At 45.8% G+C, this 27,432-nt stretch overlaps 2 protein-coding genes across 3 annotated transcripts; one reads left to right on the forward strand and one right to left on the reverse strand.

Moving 5' to 3' along the window:
• Positions 1–45: 45 nt before the first annotated feature.
• On the reverse strand, positions 46–18,856 carry LOC115546738 (DDB1- and CUL4-associated factor 6). Of its 2 annotated transcripts, none has more exons than XM_030360447.1 (17): positions 18,541–18,856; positions 17,596–17,657; positions 17,245–17,337; positions 16,367–16,552; positions 15,775–15,888; positions 13,411–13,546; positions 12,637–12,848; positions 10,017–10,104; positions 8,832–8,936; positions 8,276–8,402; positions 5,514–5,636; positions 4,918–4,983; positions 3,940–4,078; positions 3,065–3,254; positions 2,302–2,390; positions 1,701–1,809; positions 46–1,367 (listed from the first exon to the last, which is right to left on the reverse strand). In XM_030360447.1, exons 1-17 carry the CDS (start codon positions 18,626–18,628, stop codon positions 1,318–1,320), a joined length of 1,977 nt encoding a protein of 658 aa, XP_030216307.1. In that variant the 5' UTR covers positions 18,629–18,856; the 3' UTR covers positions 46–1,317. The 2 variants fall into 2 exon arrangements, with proteins under 2 accessions (XP_030216307.1, XP_030216308.1); XM_030360448.1 differs by having other exon boundaries at positions 4,918–4,959; positions 18,541–18,855.
• A 557-nt stretch (positions 18,857–19,413) lies between these two features.
• Positions 19,414–27,050, forward strand: LOC115547647 (mitochondrial pyruvate carrier 2). The gene is made up of 5 exons (XM_030362021.1): positions 19,414–19,606; positions 21,827–21,867; positions 22,312–22,396; positions 24,818–24,929; positions 26,360–27,050. Exons 1-5 carry the CDS (start codon positions 19,507–19,509, stop codon positions 26,424–26,426), a joined length of 405 nt encoding a protein of 134 aa, XP_030217881.1. The 5' UTR covers positions 19,414–19,506; the 3' UTR covers positions 26,427–27,050.
• The last annotated feature ends 382 nt before the right edge of the window (positions 27,051–27,432 follow it).

Genomic DNA, 27,432 nt, shown 5'->3' on the forward strand with positions numbered 1-27,432 from the left:
ATCTGGGCCATTGATCCTACTTTCATTGATTTTACGCAGCTTCAGTGAGATCTTATAATCGATGTCAGTTGGTTTTATTAGTATAAATACATAAATATATCTCACACGACTTTAAATTGGGCCATGCGATAAGGCAATGGGTTTAACACATTCCTTCACACAATCAGAAGTTCAAAGGCACCTTTTAAACCAAGTCTATTGGATGCAGCCACAAGGCTGTAAAAGATCAATATAAAACAATCTACAAAATGAGTTCACAACACGTCAAACGTGACAAACAAAACTATTATAAATACATTCTGTCGTCAAACAAACTGCTGCTAAAAAAAACATACACATTGCACATATCTATAGATAAAATCGACTTTTGTTCACAACCTCAAGTTTTAGGGTTTCTAATTTGCTTGAGTCACGAAACCTGACTTCAATAAGCAGCCTTAGAATATGTTCTGTACTCGGAGCTGTTTCATTTAATCTTCTTCCATATATTGAGCCCACTCACAGACACACCTGGTCGCACTTTTGTCTATCCACATTTGGAGAAGATCCTGAGACACCTTCTGATTGGCTTGAGTCACATCGCGAAACCTGACATCAATAAGAAGTCTCAGAATAAGTTTCATTTCATCTTCTACCATACATCAATCCCATACACACTTTTTCTAGAACATTTATATTTGGCTCACAAATCTTAAAACCCATCGACTTTGAAGCGCTGTTGAGACTCGATCGATGGACGTTTGGAGCCGACCCTGAGCCGGTTGGACATCTGCTCGTGCTTTGAGTTCCTGTCCTGATTGTTCTAGTCTGTTCTAGTCTGTGAGGTGCGGATCTCAGTGCATCTGTTGTGTTCTTCCTCTTTGGCACCGGAGTCACATTCTGCATCGCCTGATCAGCGAACCAGTCCCTGGTCAGACCAGAGTCTGAGCTTACAGTACTCTGATTATACTCTCGTACTTATATGACTGAGTACTTATTCCACCCTAGTACTTAAACTCACCCTAGTACTTATTCTAACATAGTGCTCATTATTCTCTAGTACTCATTATTCTTTAGTACTTATTCTACCATAGTACTCATCCTTCTCTAGTGCTTATTCTACAATAGTACTTATCTAGTACTTGCTACGTGCTCAGAAAAACACAAATCTTCCTTTTGGCTGTCTTGACAGAAAAACAACAAAAACATAAATAAATCCTAAAGGCCAAACCACTGCACTCCTACAGAGCAGACAGACAGCTCAGTGCGATGCTACACGTGTGGGCTTCAGTGAGGACTGGTTGTCGGGTGGTGCTGGTGGGGGCGTAAAACACCCTGCTACTCCTCTTCCTCGATCTCCGCTCCCGACCCCTCCACCTCTGCCAGATCTAGAAGACCCCAAAACAAGGACAGCCCAACCCAGAAGGTTATGAAACGTTCAGCATGTCAGACGGTTTCACACACCGACGGCGGCGTCGACCCCTCAGGGCGACAGCCCGCTGGTCTGGAGCAGTCAGCTTGAGGCGTCTCGCTCAGGGACGCCTCGACACTCTGAACTGGCGATATGATTATGATGCAATGAGTGGTCTGAGGCCCGCCTCGTCTGGAGGAGACCGTGGGCGAGGCGTGACCCCGGGTGAGGAGTGTCTGGCGTCACACACACTCCTCTACCCTGACACAGCGGGGGGTCGGTGGTGGGGGGGTGCTTGTGGGGGGGTCACCTGGTCTGAAGGCGCGGTTGAGCGAGGCCAACATGCGCAGCATGAAGGAGGCGGGGACAGTGATGGTGTTCCTGGTCTCCTCCAGCATCACCTCGTTACGGCACAGCAGCTAGACACAAACACACACACACACACACACACACAAACATTTATATACACACGCACACACAGAGGGTCACACACAAACATTCGCACACACAGAGGGACACACATTAACACACACAGAGGGAGACACACACACACTCACACACACACACAGACGGAGAGACACACACGTTAACACAAACAGAGGGGGAAAAACACACACACAAATGTTAGCATTGAGATTAAACAAACGTTAAGAACATTTAGGGCATTTAGCAGACGCTTTTATCCAAAGTGACCTAGTAAATTCGTCATAAGAAGTAAAACAAACAATATATCGCTGTCGGTACAGTAAAGATGTTCATAGAACCAAGTGCAAGTACCGTACTAACAATTGCTGGGCTAACCCATGCCCTGTATACAGCAGTGATAGCAGCTACTGCAGATGCTAAACAATTAAGTACTGGGCACGGGAGCCAGCCCAGGGAGCCGGGAGCGTGCCCAGGGAGGGGCTCACCTCCTGGGCCAGCTGGCTGTCGAAGGCGGGGCGTCGCTCTGTGGGCGACCACAGCTTTATGTTGTTGTCTATCCCCGAGGTGGCGAGCACTGAGGGGGCGGGACGCACACACACACACAGAGACACACACACACAAGCATACACACATGGGTGTAAATGAATGGTCATCTGACAGGTATGGTCACAAATGACAGCAATGTGAATTCTGTCAAATTGTGTGTGTGTGTGTGTGTACTCAATTAACCATGAGAGTGAGTGAGTGAGTGAGTGTGTGTGTGTGTGTGTTAGGGTGGAGTTTTTGTGTGTGTGTGTGTGTGTGTGTGTTAGGGTGGAGAGTGTGTGTGTGTGTGTGTGTGTGTGTGTGCGTGCGTGCGTGCGTGTGTCTGTGTGTGAGCGTGTGTGTGTACTTAATTAACCCTGTGTGTGTGTTGGGGTGGAGTTTGTCTGTTTGTGTGTTAGGGTGGGAGTTGTGTGTGTGTGTGTGTGTGTGTGTGTGTTAGGGTGGCGAGTGTGTGTGTTTGTTAGGGTGGTGGGTGTATTAGGGTGGTGTGTGTGTGTGTGTGTGTGTGTGTGTGTGTGTGTGTGTGTGTGTGTGTGTGTGTGTGTGTGTGTGTGTGTGTGTGTGTGTATTAACACTGTGTGTGTGTTAGGGTAGAGTTCGTCTCTGTGAGTGTGTGTCCGTCCGTCTGTGTGGACGTTAGGGTGGATTGGATTGGAGGGGTCTAGGGGTCCGGGTGTGTGTGGGGGGTACAGGCTGACTCACTTGGTTCATAGGGGTGCGGCTGCAGGCAGTTGACTACGTGCTGGTCGGCTTCCAGCAGCATCACCAGCTCCGCCCCGTAAGGCCCCTCCCCCCCGAGAGGCCCCTCCCCCTTGCGGTCCCAGACGAACACGTGGCCGCAGTCCGAGCCGCTCAGCACGAAGCGATCGCCCCAGAAGCACGCCTCCTTGGTCTGGGAGGGGGGGGGGGGGGGGGGGGGGGGGAGAACACACATATATTACAAAACGGACAGGAACATACACACACACACACAGAAACGTGGACACACACAAATTGTAAGTCTATATATATACTTCAATCAATAAGCTGGTTAATAAGTAAGAATCCTTTACTTGATCGATTTGAATCGTGGATGAATATATATTACTTCACTTTAGCACAAAAAGACTTATAGAAATCAAACTGGTCCATATGAAGGAGTTTGGTCCAAGCCCCCCTGGTGGCCAGACCGAAGCGTTACACCCTAAACCTCCCACTCACGCATGGCATCCAAACCATCATGGGCATTCCAAATTAGAAGGGCTAAACGTGACCGAATCTTAAATTGTCAGGCAGAAGTTTGATCAACAATCTCACTCTCTCACACTAAGAGAGAGAGTGAGAGTCACCGATCAAACAATGGAGAGATCTCTCTCTGCCTCTGACTCGCACTCTCTCAAAGACAACGTCTCTCACACACATACACAGTCTCACACACCCACCCACCCACCCACCCCCACACACACACACACACACTCTCTCAAACACACATAAAGAGACTCTCTCACGTCCACCAGCGAAAGTGAGCGAGCGGTGAGCAGTGTAGGACCACAGATCACCAGAGACCCCTGTATGGGCCCCCGGGGGCCCCCTCTCACCAGGGTGCGTGAGTTGCGGTGGCCCCTGAAGACGGTGTGGGCGGCTGGCCGGCCCAGGCGACGCGTCTCGCTCTCCTCCAGCTCCCGGCGTTCCCTCCGCCGCCGGAAGATCTCCTGGATGTGGGCGGCGGCCGACCGCCTGGGGGAGGGAGAGGGGAGGGGTTAAGGGGGAGTGTGTGTGGAGATGTATTATAGGTGTCTGTGTACATGGATGCGTTTATGTATGTTAGGGTTTGTGAATGTGTGTGCTAGGGTGGAGTGTGTGTGTGTGTGTGTGTGTGTGTGTGTGTGTGTGTGTGTGTGTGTGTGTGTGTGTGTGTGTGTGTGTGTGTGTGTGTGTGTGTGTGTGTGTGTGTGTGTGTGTGTGTGTGTGTGTGTGGTTAGGGTGCGTGGATGTGTATACGAGTATGCTTTAGGGTGGTGTGTTTGTGTTTTTTTGTTAGGATGTCAGTTGTGTGGGTGGATATCTTAGGGTGTGTGTTTGTTAGGGTGGTGGGTGTGTTAGGGTGGTGTGTGTGTGTGTGTGTGTGTGTGTGTGTGTGTGTGTGTGTGTGTGTGTGTGTGTGTGTGTGTGTGTGTGTGTGTGTGTGTGTGTGTGTGTGTGTGTTAACACTGTGTGTGTGTTAGGGTAGAGTTCGTCTCTGTGAGTGTGTGTCCGTCCGTCTGTGCGGACGTTAGGGTGGATTGGTGAGGGGTCTAGGTGTGTGAAGATGTGTACATTAGTGTGCGTGCACCTGGATGTGTACATTAGGGTGTGTGGATTTTTGGTATGTGTTCACGAGTGTGTGCGTATTGATGTGTATCAGTTAGGGTGGAGTTGTGTGCGGTCGGTGTGTGTGCGTGGCTCTGTTTATGTGTGTTGGGGGGTGTATATGAGCCCAGCGTAGCATTCAGCGGCTTGGCTAGGGGGAGGAGTTAGCTTCTTAGCTAGTCAGACCAACCCAGGAGCATGCAGTGGCTAGGGGGGGAGCTAGTTACCGTAGCACTCGCTCCCCGACGGCCGACCCCCGCAGGTTGAACCTGTGGAACAGAGACACAACATCCCTGACCCAACATCACACATTCAGTCACAGCTCAGCCAGCCAACACAATGCTTAGTCAATTCTCGGTTGCTCGTTTCGAAAACGTTTTGAACACACTCTATCACCTCAATCGATAATCACAAACGTGGATATGGTCTCAAGAGTCACTTGTTCAGAGTTCACCTGGACTCTGCATAGCCTCCCCCCTTCCCCCCCACACCCCTCTGATGCACTTATCGTATGTTGTACGTCCTGACTCTTAATCTATTCACTTATTGTATGTCATACTTAGTTATAGTACTTACTTGTGTAGCACCTTATCCTATCTATCTGTGTTGTATACGGGGAATGGGTTAACCTAGTGATTGTTAGTGCTTGGCTCTTGGTTCTATGAACATCCTTACTGTACCGACAGCGATATATTGTTGTTTCTCTTTCCTCCGACAAATAGTCTCTGGGTAAAGGCGTCTCCTAAACACCCTGAATGTAAATGTAAATGTGTTATTGGATGCGGTTGCTAAGAGACCTGGTCCAAAGCCAGACAGTACATACCCGCTCCCCCAACCGGGGCGGGGCTGTCCCTGGGCTGTCTCCTCCTCCTCCTCCACCCCCCTGGACCCTACCCGGCCCGCTCCGACACCCTGGGGGGGGTTCTGGGACTGCCCGGGACCGGTCCTTGGGGAGGAAAGAACCACATCAGAATAAAACAATCCAACATTAACAAAAGAAAACGACATGCTCAAAGTGTCCTGGAGGAACATTGGATATTGTTTTTTCAAATAAGAGGACACCCTGTTGTGGTTATTTCTTATTCCAAAAACAGTTTTTAGAGTTTAGGTCCTTAAGGTAGGGCCACACTGAACGCGTTAGGCGCATTCACACCAAACGCGATGGGGCGACAAGATCTCATACAAAGTGAATGTAGAGACGCGTATCGGGGCAATTTTTCGCGAGAGTAAACCGCCGACAAGTTTTGATTTGTCGCGCCACACTTTCGCCGTGCACAGGCGAGCGCGTTCACAAGGATTTGTGCCGCGACAAATTCGCTCGAGTTTAAATATTTCAACTTTGACGCGAATTTCGCGTGATGACCGCCAATCAGCGTTCAACAGCGTGGCCACTGAGTGACATGTGTAACGTAACAGCCAATCAGCGTTCAACCGTCAAACTCAGTGCAGTGCAGTCCGGGGTGAACTGCAGCATGGAGGAGAAAGTGATCGTTGCCGTTTGCGACTCCCGGCGTTTGTTTACCGGCGTTGGTTTCCGGTCTTGTGTGTTCCAACGGTTTATTAGGTAGGCCTATCTAATAAATCTCTGTCTAATCAATACTTCATTCAGTGCCTCTTCCGTGGTCATTACAATATTATGAATAGACTGCGTCGGGTCCTCCGACGTCTCTCCCTCTCCCACAAAAGGTAAAGACATGCAATGGTGGTTATCTTGTTGTGGCGCGACAAATTAGACAAAAATTGCACAGCATCAGATTATGATTTGGATTTGTGGCGTGACAAAACTTCGGCAACAACGCGAACGGGCGACAAATGTCGCATTTGGTGTGAACGCACAGTGAGAGGTGTAGAAAATCAGCATTTTTGCGTAGGGAACCATTGGTTTAGGCGCGTAGATGCGTTACACGCGCAATAGCAGCGCGTTAGGCGCGTTAGACACGTTTTTACGCACCTAAATAATGTGCCCAACGCACCTACGCAGCCAACGCACCTAGGCGCGGAGTAAAAAAATTGGAATTTTAACGCTCCTACGCGTGACGCTTAGCTGCGATAGCCAATCAGCGTTGAGCTTGACCCGACGTCCCTGGCAGAGAGACAGAGGAAAGGCGCTCCGCAGCGCTCCACAGCTGATATGGAGTGCCTGTAGTTGGTGTCCTGACGGGAGATCCTGGAACCAACCCGGGCTAGCAGGACATCGAACATGGCCCCAGTCAACTGAAAATACCGCTGGAACTGGCCGTCAGCCAGGCGGAGTTCCTGTAGGAGGTGGTGAAACTCACCCGGCTGTGAGCGCCTACGGAGGATGTCATGCACCCAAACACGACGGAGTTTGGGTTTCCTACTCTCCTCGAACTCCCACAACAAATACAGCGCAGCGATGGTGGTGATCTCAGCCATGTTTGTGGAGCAAAAGAAAAGTAGCGGTGGAAAATATGTTTTTTGGCGGGCTCATCTAGCTGCGTAGGCGCGTTAGGCGCGTTAGACGCGTTAGGTGCGTTGAACCATTTTTGTGACATACAAAGATCAAGATCCCATCACATCTACACAGATCAAGAGGCAGGTCAGGCGCGTTACGCGCGTATTCCTACGCGTGTAGTGCGTTCAGTGTGGCCATACCTTTAGTGTAGTATAGTGTACTGTAATGTAGTATAGTGTAGTGTAGTGTACTGTAGTATAGCGTAGTATAGTGTACTGTATTATAGTTTACTGTAGTGAAATATAGTGTACTGTAGTGTAGTGTGCTGTAGCGTAGTATTGTGTAGTGTACTGTACTGTAGTATAGCGTAGTATAGTATAGTGTACTGTATTATAGTGTACTGTAGTCTAATATAGTGTACTGTAGTGTAGTATAGTGTACTGTAGTATAGTGTGGTATAGTGTACTGTATTATAGTTTACTAATATAGTGTACTGTAGTATAGTATAGTGTACTGTAGTATAGTGTAGTATAGTGTACTGTATTATAGTTTACTGTAGTGTAATATAGTGTACTGTAGTGTAGTGTGCTGTAGCGTAGTATAGTGTAGTGTACTGTACTGTAGTATAGCGTAGTATAGTATAGTGTACTGTATTATAGTGTACTGTAGTGTAGTGCACTGTAGTATAATGTACTTTAGTGTAGTGTAGCATAGTGTAGTAGTGTGGTGTAGTAGGGTGTGGGAGGTACCAGCCCAGCTGGATGCTGCTTACTGAGGTCCCCTGTGTACTGTAGTATAGCGTAGTGTAGTATAGTGTACTATAGTATCGTGTACTGTAGTATAGAGTGTGTAGTATAGTATAGTGTAGTGTAGGGTGTAGCAGTACCAGCCCAGATGGATGGTGCTGGCTGAGGTCCCCGGTGTACTGTAGTATAGCGTAGTGTAGTATAGTGTACTATAGTATTGTGTACTGTAGTATAGTGTAGTGTAGTATAGAGTGTGTAGTATAGTATAGTGTAGTGTAGGGTGTACCAGCCCAGGTGGATGGTGCTGGCTGAGGTCCCCTGTGTACTGTAGTATAGCGTAGTGTAGTATAGTGTACTATAGTATCGTGTACTGTAGTATAGAGTGCGTAGTATAGTATAGTGTAGTGTAGGGTGTAACAGTACCAGCCCAGATGGATGCTGCTGGCTGAGGTCCCCTGGGTTCCCAGGTGGCGGCTGACCACCGGCTCCACCTCCAGGGAGACTCCCTCCCCCTGGGGGGTCTGGTCTCTGGGGGTCACAGGGGTCAGGGCTGGGAGGGGAAGGAGAACAGGCAGGATCAGTACTGTATCGTGGTGAGTCTACTCACTACTGTACAGTGGTGAGTAGACTATACTACTCACTACTGTATAGTGGTGAGTAGTGAGACTAGTGTATAATAGTCAGTACAGTAGTGAGTAGCCTATAGTAGTGAGTATAATAGTGAGTACCGACAGGCTGTATAGTAGTGAGTATAATAGTGATTACCTACAGGCTGTATAGTAGTGAGTATAATAGTGATTACAGTAGTGAGTACAGTAGTGAGTAACTGCAGGCTGTATGTAAGTGAGAACAGAAGTGAGTAGAGTAGTGAGTATAATAGTGAGTATAATAGTGAGTGCAGTAGTGAGTACCAGCAGGATGTAGTGAGTATAATAGTGAGGATAGTAGTGGGTGCAGTAGTGAGTGCAGTAGTGAATACCTGCGGCCTGGGGTCTGCCTACTTGGCCTTCGCTGGCCTCCTCAAACCAGCGTGACATCATATCCGAGATCCTCTGGAGCAGAGTCACCTCAGAACGGCTGTCACCTGGAGACACACACACACACACACACACACACACACACACACACACACACACACACACACACACACACACACACACACACACACACACACACACACACACACACACACACACACACACACACACACACACACAAAGGGTTAATTGAGTGTGAGTGAGTGAGCGAGTGAGTGTGTACACTTAACTCACCCTGTGTGTTGTGTGTACTTATACAACGGGGGACCTAAATCCAGCGATCTGATTGGTTCCCAACTGTTGTATAATGAGCGTATACATAACTGCTACCCGATCATTTTGTGAAAGTTTGCATATCACTCCGCGCCTGGAAGTAGAAACAGTTACAAAGTAAAACATATGTTGGATGATGGAGAGAGTGTAAATGTTGTTACTCCGGGAGTGAGCAAGGCGATGGAGAGACTAACGAAAGCTTAGGCACACGACGAGTGAACTGCTCCATAGGATAAATTGCCGGCAAACCGCTCTATCGGAGCCTTCTCTCGGAGGGACGCTAAAGTGTGTTGCATAGCGACCGTCGATGCATAGCGGCAGCCAGGAGGGACTACTTTTTTGTATTCTTTAATTAAACGGCTATTTTGACTTTCTTGGTTTCTTTTTAAATGTAGTGTGTCTATGACTTTCGTTTCGCCATAATAGTAACCGTTGTATAAAAGCAATAGATCGCTTAAGTCAGTGGCATGTGCTCATTATACCACTGTGAAGGGGGTCGCCGGCCCTCCGCTGCGCGTCGGGGCCGGACAACGCCCCTTAACAGTGGTATAATGAGCACATACCACAGCCTGGCGTGATCTATTGCTTAATTAATTCACCCTCTGTGTGTTTCCTTAATCAACCCTGTGAGTGTACTAAATTAACCCTGTGTGTGTGTCTGTACGTGTGTGTGTACGTGTGTGTGTGTGTCTGTACGTGTGTGTGTACGTGTGTGTGTGTGTCTGTACGTGTGTGTGTGTGTGTGTGTGTGTGTGTGTGTGTGTGTGTGTGTGTGTGTGTGTGTGTGTGTGTGTGTGTGTGTGTGTGTGTGTGTGTGTGTGCGTGCTCCCCGTGTCACGGCGGTCTTCCCTTACCGTCTCTCTCGCTCTCGGGCCGGGCGAGGGGTCCGGTGTCGGACCAGTCCCCCCGCAGGCGAAGCCGCTTGGCGGACGGCTGCCGGGGCTGGAGGCGGGAGGGAGGGGGGTGGAGGAGGAGTCAGCATCACACGGACAGGACTGTAAATAAACCCTCTCAGAATGATGTGTGTGTTAAGAGGGGAGGGTGTGGGGGAGGGATGGGGGTACTTCCTCCCTCCCTCCTGAGAAGATTCATTCAAGACTTATTTACACACACACCCTCTCTCAAACAGAAAGACAGACAGACACAAACAAACACATACACACAGATAGATAGAGACAATCACTCTCACAGATAGAAACAAACACTCTCAGACAGAGAGACATGCAAACTAACAGATGGACACACACATACAGACAGACACACACACACATTTTCGGACAGAAAGACACACACACTCTTACAGACAGACGAATACTCTCATACAGAAAGAAACACACTCACAGAAACACACTCAGACAGACAGACCCACACACTCCCACAGACAGACACACTCACAGACACACACTCTCATAGACAGACACACACACACACACACACACACATTTTCGGCCAGAAAGACACGCACACTCTTACAGACAGAGGAACACTCTCATACAGAAAGAAACACACTCACAGAAACACACTCAGACAGACAGACCCAAGCACTCTCACAGACGGACACACTCACAGACACACACTCTCATAGACAGACAGACACACACACACACGCACACACACACACAGACACACACGCCCAGAGAGACAGACACACCCACTCACAGACACACACACACACACTCCCAATCTCGAGATCAAACCAGCAGCCAGTAAACCGAGTGCTGACCTGTTCATGTGACTCAGCGGTTATCGCTTGAAACAACATTGAGAGGGAAACGCAGCAGAAAGACCTGCTAGCCTGCAGGGAGCTAGCAAGCTAGGAGCTCGCCTGCTGGGAGCTAGCCTTCTGGGAGCTATCCTAGGAGCTAGCCGTCTGCGAGCTAGCCCGGATGGTGCTAGCCTGCTAGGAGCTAGCCCGTAGCAGGAGTTGCACTGGGGCAGCTGAGGAAACAAGCGCTATTATCGGTAGCGATGCTAAGCCCGGCTAGCGTCATGACAACACGACCCCAGCTGTCGAGGAAAGTTACTACTACTATGGGATGGAAAATAACTAACGAAAATTACTGCGTTGTGATTTGTCGAGCAGGTGTGATAAACCGTGACATACACAGCGTACACACACAGACACGCGTACATTGACACATTAACACACACGGGAAGAATAGTTTTCGAGCTACAACGTGTACTATGGCAGTGTGCCGTAGCCCGATGCCGTAGTGTGTGTGTGTGTTCGTCCTATACATTTGTGTGTGTTTGTGTGTGTGTGTCTGTCTGTGTGTGTGTGTGTGTCTGTGTGTGTGTGTGTGTGTGTGCATGTGCACACGTTGGCTAGGCAGTGTAGCGTTGTGACATGCTATCTGAAGCTATTCCTGGCTGTTTCCACTCAGAGGAGGATCCCCTTTAGGGAACGGTATGTGGGCCTCTGTCTGGCCGTGCGCAGCCCTAACCCTGACCATGTGCACGCACACACACACACACACACACACACACACACACACACACACACACACACACACACACACACACACACACACACACACACACACACACACACACACACACACACACACACACACACACACACAGATAAGAGAGGGGAAGGCCAACTTTCATGCGGTCCAGCAGCGACATCATTGCAAAAGACCGACAAGCAGAACTGAACTGTCAACAAGTGTCCGTAGGTTTGAAAGGTTTCAAATCAACAGCGTGTGGACTGGCCGCTCTAGAGACATACGTAATAACACGACCTTCTGAAAACTTATTTGCTAGGGTGCTTTCTCTTCACTAGATTATCTCTGGAACCAAACAAGGATTTAGCTCTGCCCCTTTCTGGTTTCCAGCCCCCCACCCCCTTGACTTCTGCTCGAACTTAGTAGTAGTAGGACTTTGATTCGATAATAAACATTATGCTTAAGAATTAAAAATAGTCTAACTGAGGGCCATAACGTTTTAGAATATGTTGACGTAAAGTACGGAATAGAAAGTATTTTTCCTCTCTCCCCGACGTTTTAAACCTCGTGTTTTGATCAAACACTATATAAATAAAATAGTGTTTTATTTATCTAAAAAACTATTTTAAGAGCCCATCTTCTCCTCAATTAATAGGAATAATTAAAATTAATATTATGGTATTGTATCGAGTATCTGTATTACATACCGACTTATCGTGAAGATCACCTAAGATAAGCACTTATCGTCGTGATGTAGACACCGACTTATCGTGATGTATCGCCTTAGACACCGAATCATCGTGATGTATCGCCTTAGATACCGACTCATCGTGACACCAAAGCCGATAAAACACCATCGGCAGACGATTGTGCCTCCAACCCCCCCTCCCCCCTCCTGTGTGCCCACCCCCCTGCGGCGTAAACCCCCCCTCCCCCCGGGGGTTCCAGCCTCCCCCCTGCTGTGTCCCCGCCCCCCTGCGGCGTCAACCCCCCCTGCTGTGTTCCAGTCCCCCCGTCCCCCACTCACCTGGCACTTCGGCCCCTGGGTTAGCCCCTTCAGCAGGCGCCCCGAGTCGTCCCGGGGGTCAAACAGGTACAGGTAGTCGGAGGCGTAGCTGGCCAACAGCTGGCAGCCGTCGGAACTGTAGCACAGCGAGGTAACCCGATTGGTCAGCTCCGTCAGGTGGGCGGGCAAGAAGCGGGCTGTCATCCCCGACGCCCCGCTGCCCGAGTGACAGCCTAGAGGGGGCAGGGGGGAGAGAGAGAGAGGAAGAGGAAGAGGAAGGGAGGGAGAGAGAAAGAGAGAGAAGAGGGAGAGAGACGGAGGGACGGACGGAGGGACGGACGGAAAGAAAGAAAGAAAGAAAGAAAGAAAGAAAGAAAGAAAGAAAGAAAGAAAGAAAGAAAGAGGTTAGAAGCAGACTGGGAGGCGGGACGTTTTGGTTTGGGTCTGTTCTTGTGCGTTGTGGTCGGCTCAGCTCAGGCAGTAGAGCGGGTTGGCTGGTAACCTGAAGGTTGCTAGTTCAATCCCCGGCTCCTCCTGGCTGAACGTCGAGGTGTCCCTGAGCGAGACGCCTCACCCTGACTACTCCTGACCAGCTGGCTGTCGCCCTGAGGGGTCGGTGTGTGAATGGAGAATGCATGTATGAATGGGTGAATGGGCGTTTTTGTGTGCGTGAATGTGTGTATGAATTTGTGAATGCGTGTGTTTGAATGGGTAAATGTGTGTATGAATGGGTAAGGTCGGGTCTCGGCTCCCTGGGTCTGTGTGGTGTAGACCCCCGGCCATGGACTACTGTACCGGTGGCGGGGGTGCCCAGCATGCGGCGGTCGTAGATCCGGACGGAGCCGTCGGAGCAGCCGGCCGCCAGGAAGAAGGGCTCTGAGGGTGAGACGGCCATGGAGGTCACCGCCCGCCGGCAGTCGATCAGCACGTCCTGGGGAGGGGAGGGACGGCGTTCACAACATCGTTAACGACTACATCAAGGACCACATCGTTACAGACTACAACCCAACAACATAGTTAACGACATCGATAACAACTACAACGACATCGTCGTTGCCCACATACTCGATATAATCCACAAATTGAAGAGTTTGAGCCTATTTCAAATAGTATATTGACCTGGCTTCTGTTTGCGTTTGCAAATCAAACTTTGGGGCTTCGAAGCCCGCTGCGGGCTCTTCAGCCCGGCCGTGGACCGGGGTCTGGCGGCCCACAGTCGGGGAGCTGCCGGGCTCATGTCGTATGATATCCATATGTTCCATGGTCTAGGGACTCCAGATTGAAGATAAGCTTTAATCCCCTGCCAAATAGCAATAATTCGTTTTAAAAATGCTTATTAGCCTGGAGAATGGTTGATCAATGTCATGTCTTTTCTTTTTAGAAACCAGTATATTATTTCATTTATTTTGGTAGAAATATCTATCAATCTATCTATCATTATATAATGTACATAACATGTGGCCATATAACCCAGTTACAATTCCTTCTTATTTGTTATTTGTTATGTTTTCTTTCAGGAGATCATTGAGGCCGCTGCCATCCCAGAGCCCACCCCTCCATCACCTCAAGCACCTCTTCTGCATTGGTAGCCCTAAAACCTCCAGGAAGATAGAAAGATTAACCATCCACTGATGGTTTAAAACCGATCAAGTTATTGATAAAATGTGATGGTTGATGCTTTTTTGTATTGTGCAATATTAGTTCCATTATATCACTGGTTCTTGTTTGTATGATATTTATTAGGGGTGTGCATCTCTCCTTTATAGGACGATCCGAAACGTATCTAGATACATGTGCTACGATACGATTCAGGGACGATACATTTTAATATGGAACGATTTGATGCGATTCGATTCAATGTTCTAACGATCCGGTGCGATTTGATGAGATATGAATCAATCTGATAGATAGTTAATATTCATTGAATGTTAACGCATTCATTTTCTATTAATTAAAATAAGACTTCTATAAAAGAGATATTGCCTACTTTCAAATATATATATGGTAGAGGGACAATGGAATCGTAGGTTTTTATATTTATTTCTATATTTAAATAAAGTGTTTCTTCTTTAAAGTGTTCTTGTTCTTAACCAATTCTTATCTAGTACCACCTTTAACATGTAGCTAAGTGACATTCAAAATAAATGGTATATTACAAGGGACAGGTTGTAGTATTAAAAAAATCCTTTATTTAAACATGCCAATTACAAAATACATAATATAAATACCATTTCAGGTTAAACATCTTTACAATGGGGCTTGTTCATTGCCCGAGACAATGGCAGCCAGCCTGTCCCTTGTAGCATTACCAGGTGTCTGGTTATCTGCTAGGTGGTCACGGGGAGGTTGGGGGTCAAGTATTTTGAGTTGACTAATGATGACTAATGATGAGGTCACAGGGTAGGGACTACCGATGACGTGACAGGGTAGGGTTGTCCCATTTGGTAGGGGAAGAAGGGTAGGGGTAGGGGGTCGGTTTATAAGTTAGGGTTAGGGTTAGGGTTAGGGTTGAGCAATGAGGGGTAGGGTTGAGCAATGAGCAATGAATTCGGATTCAGCCCAAGGGTGAATCCGGATTCTTTGCTCCAAGCAGAATCTCAGCCCTACCCCTCGCTGTTGCGCGTTCACGCGCAGTGGAGCCGGGTACCAAAAGCCATTTTAAGTGAGGGTAAGGGGTAAGGGGGAGGGCTAACATCCCCTCAAAATTGAGATTTTCAATAGGCACACTCAAAGAAACTGAGAACGCCTCAGTTGTGACTTGCTCCCACAATTCCTTGAAAGAAAATGGAAAATCATGAAAAATCCTAGGCAAGATGGCGGGCGAAAGATGCGACAGGATCGAAAACCACAAATGTAACTGTTTTCTATTTTAATAATAATTAAATAAATGATGATGACCATCGCATTATCATCCTGCAGCAGTGCCCTATTTTGTTCAACAAAATGGGACAATGATATCAATATGTTCCATGTTCTAGGGACTCCAGGTTGATTTTTGTAGAGAAGAAGAATCCGGATTGGGCCTAAACCAGTAGGGCTACTTTTAAACTTTTATATCGGCCCGCAATACAAATCAGCAAAAAATGAAACGATAAATCCTATAAACTTTTCCGATGAACTCTGAGTCACCATGGCGACGGTGGATGCTGCGGCCCTCACCTGTTTGCAGTTGTTCAGACTGCAGGAGGTGCTGTTGCGGACGTCGAACCAGCGGATGGTTCCGTCCTCACCACAGGACAGGAAGGAGTGCGGGTCGCTGGGAACCGTCAGGATCTGCGGGCGGGGGGAAGAGTCATGGACAATCAGGCTCTGCGACGAGAAACACCACTCCCTCCCCATTGGTGGAGAAGGAGAGTGTTCACAATAGAAAGATCGAAAGGAAGACATAACGTATATACATTAGGGATGTAAGTGTTACCGTGAAAAATACATTGAATTGAATAAAATTTAATTAAAAAAACATTTAAGAAAACATTTCATATTATCGGCCAGAGACAGGGCGGGACCAGCAATACAGAGAAACCCACGTTGTTCCGTTACACGTAACAGACATCGCTTCGTCAAACTGCGTTGGGTTCGGCTGGGATAATGTGAAATCCCACCACCTTCTCCCTCAGAACACCGGAATTGAATTAACAGGAAGAACGTTGCGCTTGGCCGGGATAACATGAAAACCCACCACCCTCTCCCCCCCTGTTCTGCGGGGCTCTCAGCTCACAAGAGGTCGCCAACAGGAAGTGCATTGCATTACCTTGTAGGCGGCCCCGACGTGGCAGTGGTACTGGGTCTGCGTGGCGGCGCTGGGCCCTTTGGTGATGTTGGTGAAGAAGATCTGACCGTCGGCGGCGGACGACACCACAACATGGCCGCCGGTCTGCGGCATGAACTGAGCGCTCTGGATACTGGAAAGGTGGCGGGACTTCACCACTGTCTTCACCTGGAGGGAGGGAGGGAGGGAGAGAGATAGGGAGGGAGAGGGAGAGAGAGAGAGAGGGGAGAAGGGAGAGTGAGTGAGTGAGTGAGTGAGTGAGTGAGTGAGTGAGTGAGTGAGTGAGTGAGTGAGTGAGTGAGTGAGTGAGTGAGTGAGTGAAAAGGGGAGAGGGAGAGAGAGGGGAGAAAGAGAAGGAGGAGAGAGAGCAAGAGAGTGAAGAGAGCGAAGAGAGCGAAGAGAGCGACAGACAGACAGACAGACAGACAGACAGACAGACAGACAGACAGACAGACAGACAGACAGACAGACAGAGAAAAGGAAAGGGGAGAGAGAGAGAGAGAGAAGGAGGAGAGATAGGAGAAGAAAAGAAAGAGAAGAATTATTTAAATGGGACAGAAAAAAGAGCATAACTAAAACCTGACCTTGTGAACATGATGTGTGTGTTTTGGATCCTCGATTAATTTTAAAACATATCATGATATGTTAGAGATCTCTCTCCCCGTGATAATCTCCTGAATGCGTGTATAAATGGGTGTATGAATGGGTGAATGCCAGGCCATATTGTAAAAGTGCTTTGAGTGGTCACTGGTTTGAAAAGTGTGGTATAAATGCAGTCCAAATATAGGTTCTGCTCGACTTATAGGTTCTGCTCACCTCTCTGCTGTATGGGTTCTGCTCGACTTATAGGTTCTGCTCACCTCTCTGCTGTATGGGTTCGTGACCACCAGATTCCCATCCTCGGACCCGGACAGGAGGAATTCTCCCGTTTCATTCCAGCACAGCGAGTTGACCTGTTACGGCAAAGTAAATATGTTTTTGTACGAAGAAAGAGAAACAACAATATGTTGTTGTCGGTACAGTAAGGATGTTCACAGAACCAACTGTCCAGCACTAACAATCAGTTAACCCATTCCCTGTATACAACAGAGATAGCTGGGATAAGACGCTACACCATGCTATATCTACATTATATTATGACTATTGACTATTGGTTCATATATTAATTTCATGGTTATTGAAGTGCTATAACTTTTAAAACGCAGACTTACCGAACCTTCGTGGACCTCAAGGGTCGTTTCCAGTCCGAGACGTTGGATGAAATCTTTACTCCCTGAAAAACAGACAAAGACCAGAGATGGACTAAATACACACTAAAAAAGATAAGACTTAAACCTGGTCCACATACACACATGAGGGATATTTGTAAAGTTATGAAACAGCTTGAAACGACTAAATGAATTGGTTAATTGATGAACCCAGATTGTAAGTTCTACCATTAATCAACATTAATCATGACATAAGCTTTAACTAACGTTTTGTAACCAACTAGCGTTAAGTAACAGTTTATGGTCTAGTAATAATTTACAGAAAATGTGATTATTACTGAGTTTGCAATGCTTTAAGTTATGACACAGCCAGAAACTATAAAAATGTGTTGATAATACTTCACAATAAGGGTACATTAATTAATACGAACTCATAAGTAAGGTAAGGTTCACTTATAGTATTGACCTTGTTTACTTACGCTGTTCATGTTAACTATGATTAATAGATTATTATTGAGTTTTAAGTTATGATAGTTATCACAATAAGGGTACGGATCCTGGGGTCCGGTCAATTAAGTAACAGTAATACAGTCACGAGTATTCACTAAAAGTGTTACGTTAACTACAGTGAATGGATTATTATTTCGTTTTCAATACTTTAAATGTATTCAACGCATGCTCGCATGAATGTGTTTCTTCAGTGCGTTCTGGTTGGCCCTGATGAATGAATGAATTTGGTTTCCATCCTCTCAGATGACAACATGCATGCCCGTCAGGACATCGACAACACACAAATCAACACATTCACGCGAACATGTGGGGCAACATGTTTACCAACTCACTGTCTCAGGGAACACGCGTCCAATCAACACTGTTGCGTAAAGTTGCGCATAATATTACGCATACATTACGCAATGTCTGCTCAACACAAAGTCGTTTTTTCCTTACCAAGAAAGTTCGTGCGAGTGAAGTTGGAGTCGCTGGAGTAGATTGACCGCTTTCTGATGTCCCAAATTAGTCCTTTGGTGCTCGGCATGGTTTCACAATCCCACCGGCGTCACCGCAAAACGCAAGGAAAAATAAATTCGCGTTCGTTCGCGAATTAGGACTTTTAATCCATCGCGTCGCGCGGATATAACTGTAAATTTAATATATGTAAATTAGCAGAGTTAGTGTTTTTTTTCCTCTGTCTGCTCCCTCTAGTGTGACTCGCGTACAGCTGTAGAGAATAGCTCCTCCTCCTCCGCGTCGTGATAGACAAGTACAGATTGCGCACGCCTATGGGGGAGGGGTTAAATGCAGAGTGGGCGCGGCTGTCAGACGCCCTCTACTTGGCTCTCAGAGCGCATGTTCAAATGAATTACTCTATTCTGCTATATTAAACGTGATAACCCATTATTAAATGCAACATATTAAACCCTACCTATGAATAAATGCTTTTCTATGCCTCAAAAGAGGCCTAAGCAGACGTAAAAGCATTGTGATGAGTGTGTTACAACCATACATCCATATGTTATCTTTTTACTGGCATACCTTCTTATTAAATTATTTCATTTCGTGTTCACTCTGTAAAGCGTCTTTGAGTATTCACAAAACCGCAATACAAGTTTAATTTATTATTGTATCTAAATTAGAAAAGGTATTAGCGACTATTTAATATAATTGTATTATTATAAAATTAAAAAAATCTGCTTTTAAAAATATATGCAATGTTCAATGTAATTTACAACTCATGTTTCCACTTAAATCACAAAAAATGGGAGCGGCTTGGCTGCTCGTTTAGATTGGCATGTCCGCCGACCAATGCCATGCCAGGGGGCAGGGCTTAGCTATCTCAGGTGACCGTCTCTCGTCTCATGTTATTTCTCTCCCTCTGACTGACTGACAGACCGATATCCCGTCCCCTGAGTCGACATGGGGTCCCTAGGTGTCCGGGTGTTTTACCACCGCATGCTGGACCGCGTGGAGCACGTGCTACCCGCGCGCTTCAGACCCTTCTACAACCACCCTGCAGGTACGTGCACGCGTTTATCTCAAGGTTGATTTTAGATTTTTTTTTATCGTGCACGTTAACGTTACGCGCATGCGTGCAGCGTCGCATGGTCGTTTAAACCATCTAGGCCACTGGTTTGGTGAACTGGTTCGCACTGGGCGCTGATGTTAGTCGAATGGGTGACTGGACTATGCGTTCATTCATTTATTTTCCTCATGCACGCGCGATTTCATTATGATTGAATAAAGCCATCGTTTAATCCGATAATCTTTATTCACATCAATGACTATAAACAAAATAAAAACATCGGGTGGTTGAGGACTCGAACCTAAACCCACACGTTGATTGATTGACTTGTCAAGTGTTAGCCTGCGGTTCTTATGCGCCCCGCGTCTGCGTGCTTTCGCCGCGCGCAGAGCGCGCTGTCCACGAGCGCATCCGAGGTCACGTGACGCGGTGTTGTGTTTTTCCTAGAATGGAAAAAGCGTGTTGGTGTTTATAAAGATGCGTTCAGTCACCCACTATTATATGACACACACACACACACACACACACACACACACACACACACACACACACACACACACACACACACACACACATACACGCACACAGCACACACACACACACACACACACACACACACACACACACACACACACACACACACACACAAGTTAAACAGCTCGGATTTGACTGAGATCGTTTAATTCAGGATTTATCATCAGTCAAGTACTATTATATTATATACATTATTGATTATTATTTTATATTAGTGCACGAGCCAACGAGGAGCTAAGTTGGTTAAAAAACATTTATTATCATTGATGATAATTGTATTTATTTTATATATATATATATATATATATATATATATATATATTTATATTAGTCTCAAATGCATAACTTAGTCATATATAAATGACGAATTATTTATTTCCGATAACAAATGTGCCGTCACTGTTTAGTATTAACTAGTATAACACTTTAACTAGTAATACACTTAGGTATTAACTAGGGTTGGCCGTGACTTTGGTTAGTTGGTTAGTTGGTTAGTCAGATATTGAAGGAAGCAACACCGTGTCTGGGCCGTGCCTCCACTAAGTGTAGAAAGAGTGACAGTCTTACAGCTGGGGCAGGGGAACACCAACAATGTGTGTAAAGTGCGTTTTGCTGGATTGCTATGTGTGAGTTGGCCAATGCATCCCTTGGTAACAATGAGAAGTCATTTGAAGTTGGACGTGTGTGTGTGTGTGTGTGTGTGTGTGTGTGTGTGTGTGTGTGTGTGTGTGTGTGTGTGTGTGTGTGTGTGTGTGTGTGTGTGTGTGTGTGTGTGTGTGTGTGTGTGTGTGCGTGCGTGCGTGCGTGCGTGCGTGCGTGCGTGCGTGCGTGCGTGCGTGCGTGCGTGCGCACACACTTAAACTCCTCTGTGATGAAAGCTTACGTCTGAGGGTGGAATGCTGTCAGACTAGCTTCGGTTTTAACGTGTTCCACACCGATTTAAAAGAGTTATCATACAGACCGCTTATTAGACACTGTCTAAAACCTTTTGTTTTTAATATATATATATTTTTTTGTTTTGTTTGTATGATATGAATCATACAGACCTCTGAAACTAACTGTGTAATACATTCAAACTAGAGCTGTCAAGCGATTAAAATATTTAATCGTGATTAATCGCATTAATGTCATAGTTAACTCACGATTAATCGCCATTAATCGCAATTTTTTTTTCTATGCTAAATATCCCTTGATTTTTTTGTCCCAGAATTCTTCTCATTTTAATTCTCTTATCAACATGGTGAAGTGCATCGGCTTGCCCTATGCAAATGATTTTTTATTGATAACAACATTGGCATATACTGATCAAAACAGGACGATACAAAAAAAGAGCCTCTAGTGCAATTAAACGACTGCTTTGAACAAATGTCATTTGAACATAGCAGTCAGGCTACTGCTTCTTTGTTTTGAGCCAAAGAAAAAAAAATAATTGCGTTAATCGCGCGATATTTTTTTTAACGCCGTTAATATTGGTTTGCGTTAACGTCGTTAATAACGCGTTTAACTGACAGCTCCAAACCTTTTGTTTTTAATATATATAATATTATAGATATCATACAGACCTCTGACACTAACTGTTTAATAAATGTAAACCTTTTGTTGTGAATATATATATATATCGTGGTATAGATATAATGCAGACCTCTGAAACTAACACCGTGTTTCTATCTATCTGTTTAGGACCAAAGACAGTTTTCTTCTGGGCGCCGATGTTTAAATGGGTACGTTTGGTCATAAAGTCGTCATCTGCTTTCATGTCTACTGGTAACAGTTTGGTCGTAAAGTCATAATCTCCCATCAAAATAAAATAAAATCCAGTTTAGATCAAAAGTTAATACGCAACAAACTCCAGATGATTGAAATGCTGCACACACACACACATAGCGCGAGAGAAAGAGAGAGAGAGAGAGAAAGAGAGCGAGAGAGAGAGAGAGTGAGAGAGAGACACACACACAGACAGACAGACATACATTCGATATCTTCACACTCCGTGTATCAGTATAATAATCCATAAACGTATCGTATGAGAGCTAGTTTAGAGAAAACCACAGACACAATGGAAACATGCTAATTGTCGGCGGGGCCTCCCCCTACCTCCCTCTCCTCCTCCTCCTCCCCTATCTTCCTCCTCCCCCTCCCTCCTACCTCCTCCAACTCCTCCAAAGGGGCTGGTGGTGGCGGGCGCGGCCGACTTCACCCGCCCAGCAGAGAAGCTCAGCACCTCCCAGTCCGCAGTCCTCATGACCACTAGTACGGTGTGTGTGTGTGTGTGTGTGTGTGTGTGTGTGTGTGTGTGTGTGTGTGTGTGTGTGTGTGTGTGTGTGTGTGTGTGTGTGTGTGTGTGTGTGTGTGTGTGTGTGTGTGTGTTTGTGTGTGTGTAGCTGTCTGTGTCGATTTGTTCAATATGTGCGGTTGTGTGCGTTTAGCATATGTTTGCACTTATTTATTTTTTATTTAGAAGTTTATTGAGCAGGGACAAATACATTGCACATTGTTTCATATAAAATATAAAATAGATGCCATGCATACAGGTTTCTTGTCAAGACTTATTTGCAACCCCTGTCCCTGGTTAGGCTTTTACTAAAAGTTACACATGAATAAAAATACAGAAGACATCATATACAGGAGACATAAAGACAAAAACAAGGACAATGATTAATGCATGTGCACGCGGCCATGTGCGTGCGTGTCAATGTCCACAGGGTTTATTCAGTTTCAACCATTGTTTTACTTGTGTGTTAAAAACCTTGAGCTCTGTCAATGTTTTCTGATTTCTGATGGTAGTGTATTCCACAGTTTAGTGCCTATTGCTACAAAGGATGATTGTCCGAATGTGGTTTTGCGCTTCAGAAGTGTTTGTGTGTCTCTGTGTTTGTAAGTGTCTGTCTGTCTGTTGATTTGTTCAATATGTGTGCATTTCTTGCAAGTATATGTATTCACCTTCAGAAGTGTGCTTTTCTGTCTGTCTCTGTGTTTATGTGTCTGTGTATCTGTCTATGTGTGCCTGGGTCTTTGTCGGTTTGTTCAATATGTGGGTCTGAGTGTGTGTTTTTCCAGTATAAGTCTTCACCTTCAGAAGTGTGCGTGTGCTGCGTTTGCATGTCACTGCTCTGACGTGTGTCTGTGTGCGTGCGTCTGCAATTGTTTACGCATACACAGCTTTGACCTCAAAGTGCTATGCTTTCGCTACTCCACGCTGGTGGAAACGTTGTCCCGGTGCAACATGGGAAGCGAAGCAGAGAGAACAACAGAGAACTTTACTATAATTTTTATCACTAACTTGTAACTTGAAGGTTGCTGGTTGGATTGTCGAGGTGTCCCTGAGAGAGACGCCTCTTCCTGACTGCTCCTGACAAGCTGGCTGTCGCCCTGAGGGGTTGACTCTGCCGTCGGTCGGTGAATGTGTGTATGAATGGGTGAATTTGGGTATGAATTGGTGAATGTGTGTATTTGTGGGTGAATATATGAATGTGTGTAAAATCAATATGGCAAAGTGACCAAACAATGGATTGGATTCTTTCTCTCTCTCTCTCTCTCCCAGCTCGTTTGAACCTCTTTGTTGTCATGACGATGACCTTCCGTTCCCGACACTAGCATTTGACCTCCAGATCTAGCGAGGCTGGATAATGAGTAGCCTCGACGCGGGTTAGGCTAGTTTGCCCTATCACCTCGAGCTAGGTCTTAAAAGTGGGCAATCATTTACCAAGGAGAGAGGCCATTTTGTTCTTGTCCTCGTATGCAATGTACACACACACTCACTGACACACAGAGGTACACACACACACACACACACACACACACACACACACACACACACACAAAGGTAAACACAGACAGACAAACATAGAGGGACACACACACACACACACACTCATAGACATAGACAGAGACACACACACGTCCACCTTCAAACGACTTCTCATTGTTACCGCGGTAACGATGACCTCCTTTGTCAGCTGAGGAATTTTCCAGTACAGACGTTAAGCCATATTAAGACCCAGTGTGTGTGTGTGTGTGTGTGTGTGTGTGTGTGTGTGTGTGTGTGTGTGTGTGTGTGTGTGTGTGTGTGTGTGTGTGTGTGTGTGTGTGTGTGTGTGTGTGTGTAGTTTACACACCTGACCTCCACCACAGAAGACACACACGCTAACATCAGATAGCTGTTACTACACTGCTATTTTTCCCTGTGGCTTTGATAAGTGTGTGTTCAATAAAGTTAACTCTTTATTCAAGGCTTTGACAAAAACATAGATCAACGTTGAGGGCGTTTAGCAGCCGCCTCGCTCCAAAGCGACTAACAATATCTACATTTGTCAAGAGAGAGAGAGAGAGAGAGAGAGAGAGAGAGAGAGAGAGAGAGAGAGAGAGAGAGAGAGAGAGAGAGAGAGAGAGACAGACACAGTCAGACAGACAGACAGACAGACAGACAGACAGACAGACAGACAGACAGACAGACAGACAGACAGACAGACACTGCTCTACCTCCTGAGATTAACCAATCTTTAAAGAACAGTTGGAAACAACAATGTGACGTAGCATCAGCAAAAAGAAGACATTTACCATTGCAGAAACACAACATTTACTTAATTCGTTAAAATATGGCCAACAAAATGTGTTCCCATCGAGTCGTCCTGTTGATGGACTCCCCTTTTCCCGCTCTGACCCCTCTCCCAGGCGTGCTGTGGTCCCGGTATTCCCTGGTCATCGTTCCCAGGGTGTGGAATCTGTTCGCCGTCAACTGTTTCCTCGGGCTGGCCGGAGCCACGCAGCTGTACCGGATCTGGAGGTCATGGTTTACCGTTTATTAAGTATTCGCCTAAGTTGACTCTTTATTCCAGGATTTGACAAAACACACATTCAAGCGACTTACCATAAGTACATTTGTCAGAGAGAGAGAGGTACAGGTACACACACACTGGGCAGGTACACACACACAGACACACAGACAGACACACACTGGCCAGGTAAACACACAGACACACACACACCCTGGGCAGGTACACACACATACATACACTGGGCAGGTACACACACACACACACAGGCCAGGTACACACAAAGACACACTGGCCAGGGACACAAACACACACACACACACACACACACACACACTGGCCAGGTACACAAGCACACACTCACACACTGGGTAGGCACACTTACATACACTGGGAAGGCACACACATACACACTGGCCAGGTACACACACACACACAGACACACACACAGTGGGCAGGTACACACACACACTCACACAACGGGCAGGCACATATACACACACACACACACTGGGCAGGCACACACACACACACACACACACACACACACACACACATACTGGGCAGGTACACACACACACACACACACACACACACACACTGTACACACATTGGGCAGGTATACAAATGCGCACACACACACACACACTGGGCAGGTAAACACACATACATACACACTGGGCAGGTACACACTCACACTGTACACACACTGAGGTACACAAATACACACACACGCACACACACTGGGCAGGCACACACACACACACTCAGACACACACACACACACACACACACACACACACACACACACACACACACACACACACACACACACACAGACACACACACACACACACACACACACAGTGCCCTGGCTTCTCACAAAAACTAAAACTAAATACTAACATATTTTGTTGGAGTTATTAACTGTCTTTTCCGGGTTTGTTTGAGTACGGGTTAAGCCAAAAAAACTGAGTTCAGTGCAGTTCAGAGAGTAAAGTTTAATTTTTTGGTGAGAGATTATTAGCCAGTGTTTTCGGTAAGCGCTTAAGTCTCCATTAGGTTAAAGGTTGCATACTTGATGATCGGCTAAGGGCGGGTTAAGTCACGGAGTTGGATTAGCGGTGATTAAGCTATTAAGCGTCTACTGTCTTTGAAATCCCTCACTGTTCCTCAAAAAGGTTTTAGAACTGGGAGGGAATTTCGTTTTTTAATTGAATCCAAAAAACACTTTCACTGGTTATACTATTAATACCTTGCTTTTATAAGGAGGGAAATCCTCCTTTACAAAGATTTTTGTTGATTTAATCATTTTGATTAATCCTTTTGATTGATTAAAAAACGATAACAAAAAGAAACAATTAATCAATATTATAACAATTAATTTATTTAAAACCCAATTATACGAATAAACAGACTTTATCCTGCTTCTCTCTCACAGGTACAATTCTGAGTTAAAAGAGCTGCCTGAAGTTCCGCCAGAGGCGCCAGCAGAGAACGCTGTTTGACCGATATCCGCATCAAAATTGCCAAAAGACGTACTGTATGTTGATATGCTTAGAAAACACGGTGCTGTCCAATCACACACGCTGTTCTCTCCCGATGGGAAGAGGTAAAAACACATACTTGAATATATTGAAAAGTATATTTAACATTTAGAGTTTATTTAAGTGTACATTGAGTGTACGTTCTGATATATTCCTGTCTTTTCTCGCGACACAAATGTTTATATATTGAAATAAGTTGTTATTTCAATGTTTATTTGAACAAAATGGGACTTTTGAGTTTCAACAATAGTATCTGTTTCATAATAATATATTTCTTCATCTTTAGACTTAAATCAACGACCACTGTCTTTTTTTATTTGTTCATTTATCCAATGTTTCTTTCTTTCGTTTGTTGTTAATCAATAAAGAACAAATACAACGTTTTGAATAAATGCAATGATGTCGTGGCTTGAACCATAGCGTGTTCCACATGTGAATAATTTGTGGAAACCATTTATAATAACGCTCAGTACCCAGTAGTACCAGCGCTCAGCCACTAGAGAGAGCCTCAGACTCGCTATTGAACCAGCTATGGAAGTAAATCTGTGCCATCGGATTTTGAAAATAAAAAGCCATTGAATTATACGCACTGAATATTTATGCATTGACATGACGTATCTGGATTTTTTGCCTCTGAATTTAACTCAATAAATCATATGCAGCTTTATTTGTTGATGTTAAAAAATTCAAAATAAATAAACTTAACTATAATGTAAACGTCCCCAAATTCAACATGCCAATATTCAGCTGCAAAATGTAATGTCTGAAAATTCAGTGTTAACTTCCGGAGACCCAAGGAAGAGCAATCGATCCTAGATCTAGATCGTGGTCAAGCAAGGAGAGCGGGAATAAGAGAGTCACTCGCTGGCTCTTTCTTTCTTGATACAAACCTTAATTCTAAACAGCATTTGACACAGTAACCTATAAAAGGAAATGCTCAAAGGTAAATCAACGTCATTAAACACTG

The sequence above is a fragment of the Gadus morhua genome, chromosome 7, assembly GCF_902167405.1.
Source record: "Gadus morhua chromosome 7, gadMor3.0, whole genome shotgun sequence".
NCBI lineage: Eukaryota > Metazoa > Chordata > Actinopteri > Gadiformes > Gadidae > Gadus > Gadus morhua.

Excerpts from the sequence above, each read along its gene's own strand:
- LOC115546738 (XM_030360447.1), bottom strand. The coding sequence starts at position 18,628 with ATGCCGAGCACCAAAGGACTAATTTGGGACATCAGAAAGCGGTCAATC. Across the intron at positions 13,547-15,774 it reads GTCTGAACAACTGCAAACAG|GACGTGCTGATCGACTGCCG; the intron begins GTGAGGGCCGCA and ends TCCCCTCCCCAG. Across the intron at positions 1,368-1,700 it reads CAACCGCGCCTTCAGACCAG|ATCTGGCAGAGGTGGAGGGG; the intron begins GTGACCCCCCCA and ends GGGGTCTTCTAG.
- LOC115547647 (XM_030362021.1), top strand. The coding sequence starts at position 19,507 with ATGGGGTCCCTAGGTGTCCGGGTGTTTTACCACCGCATGCTGGACCGC. Across the intron at positions 21,868-22,311 it reads GGGCGCCGATGTTTAAATGG|GGGCTGGTGGTGGCGGGCGC; the intron begins GTACGTTTGGTC and ends ACTCCTCCAAAG. Across the intron at positions 24,930-26,359 it reads CAGCTGTACCGGATCTGGAG|GTACAATTCTGAGTTAAAAG; the intron begins GTCATGGTTTAC and ends TCTCTCTCACAG.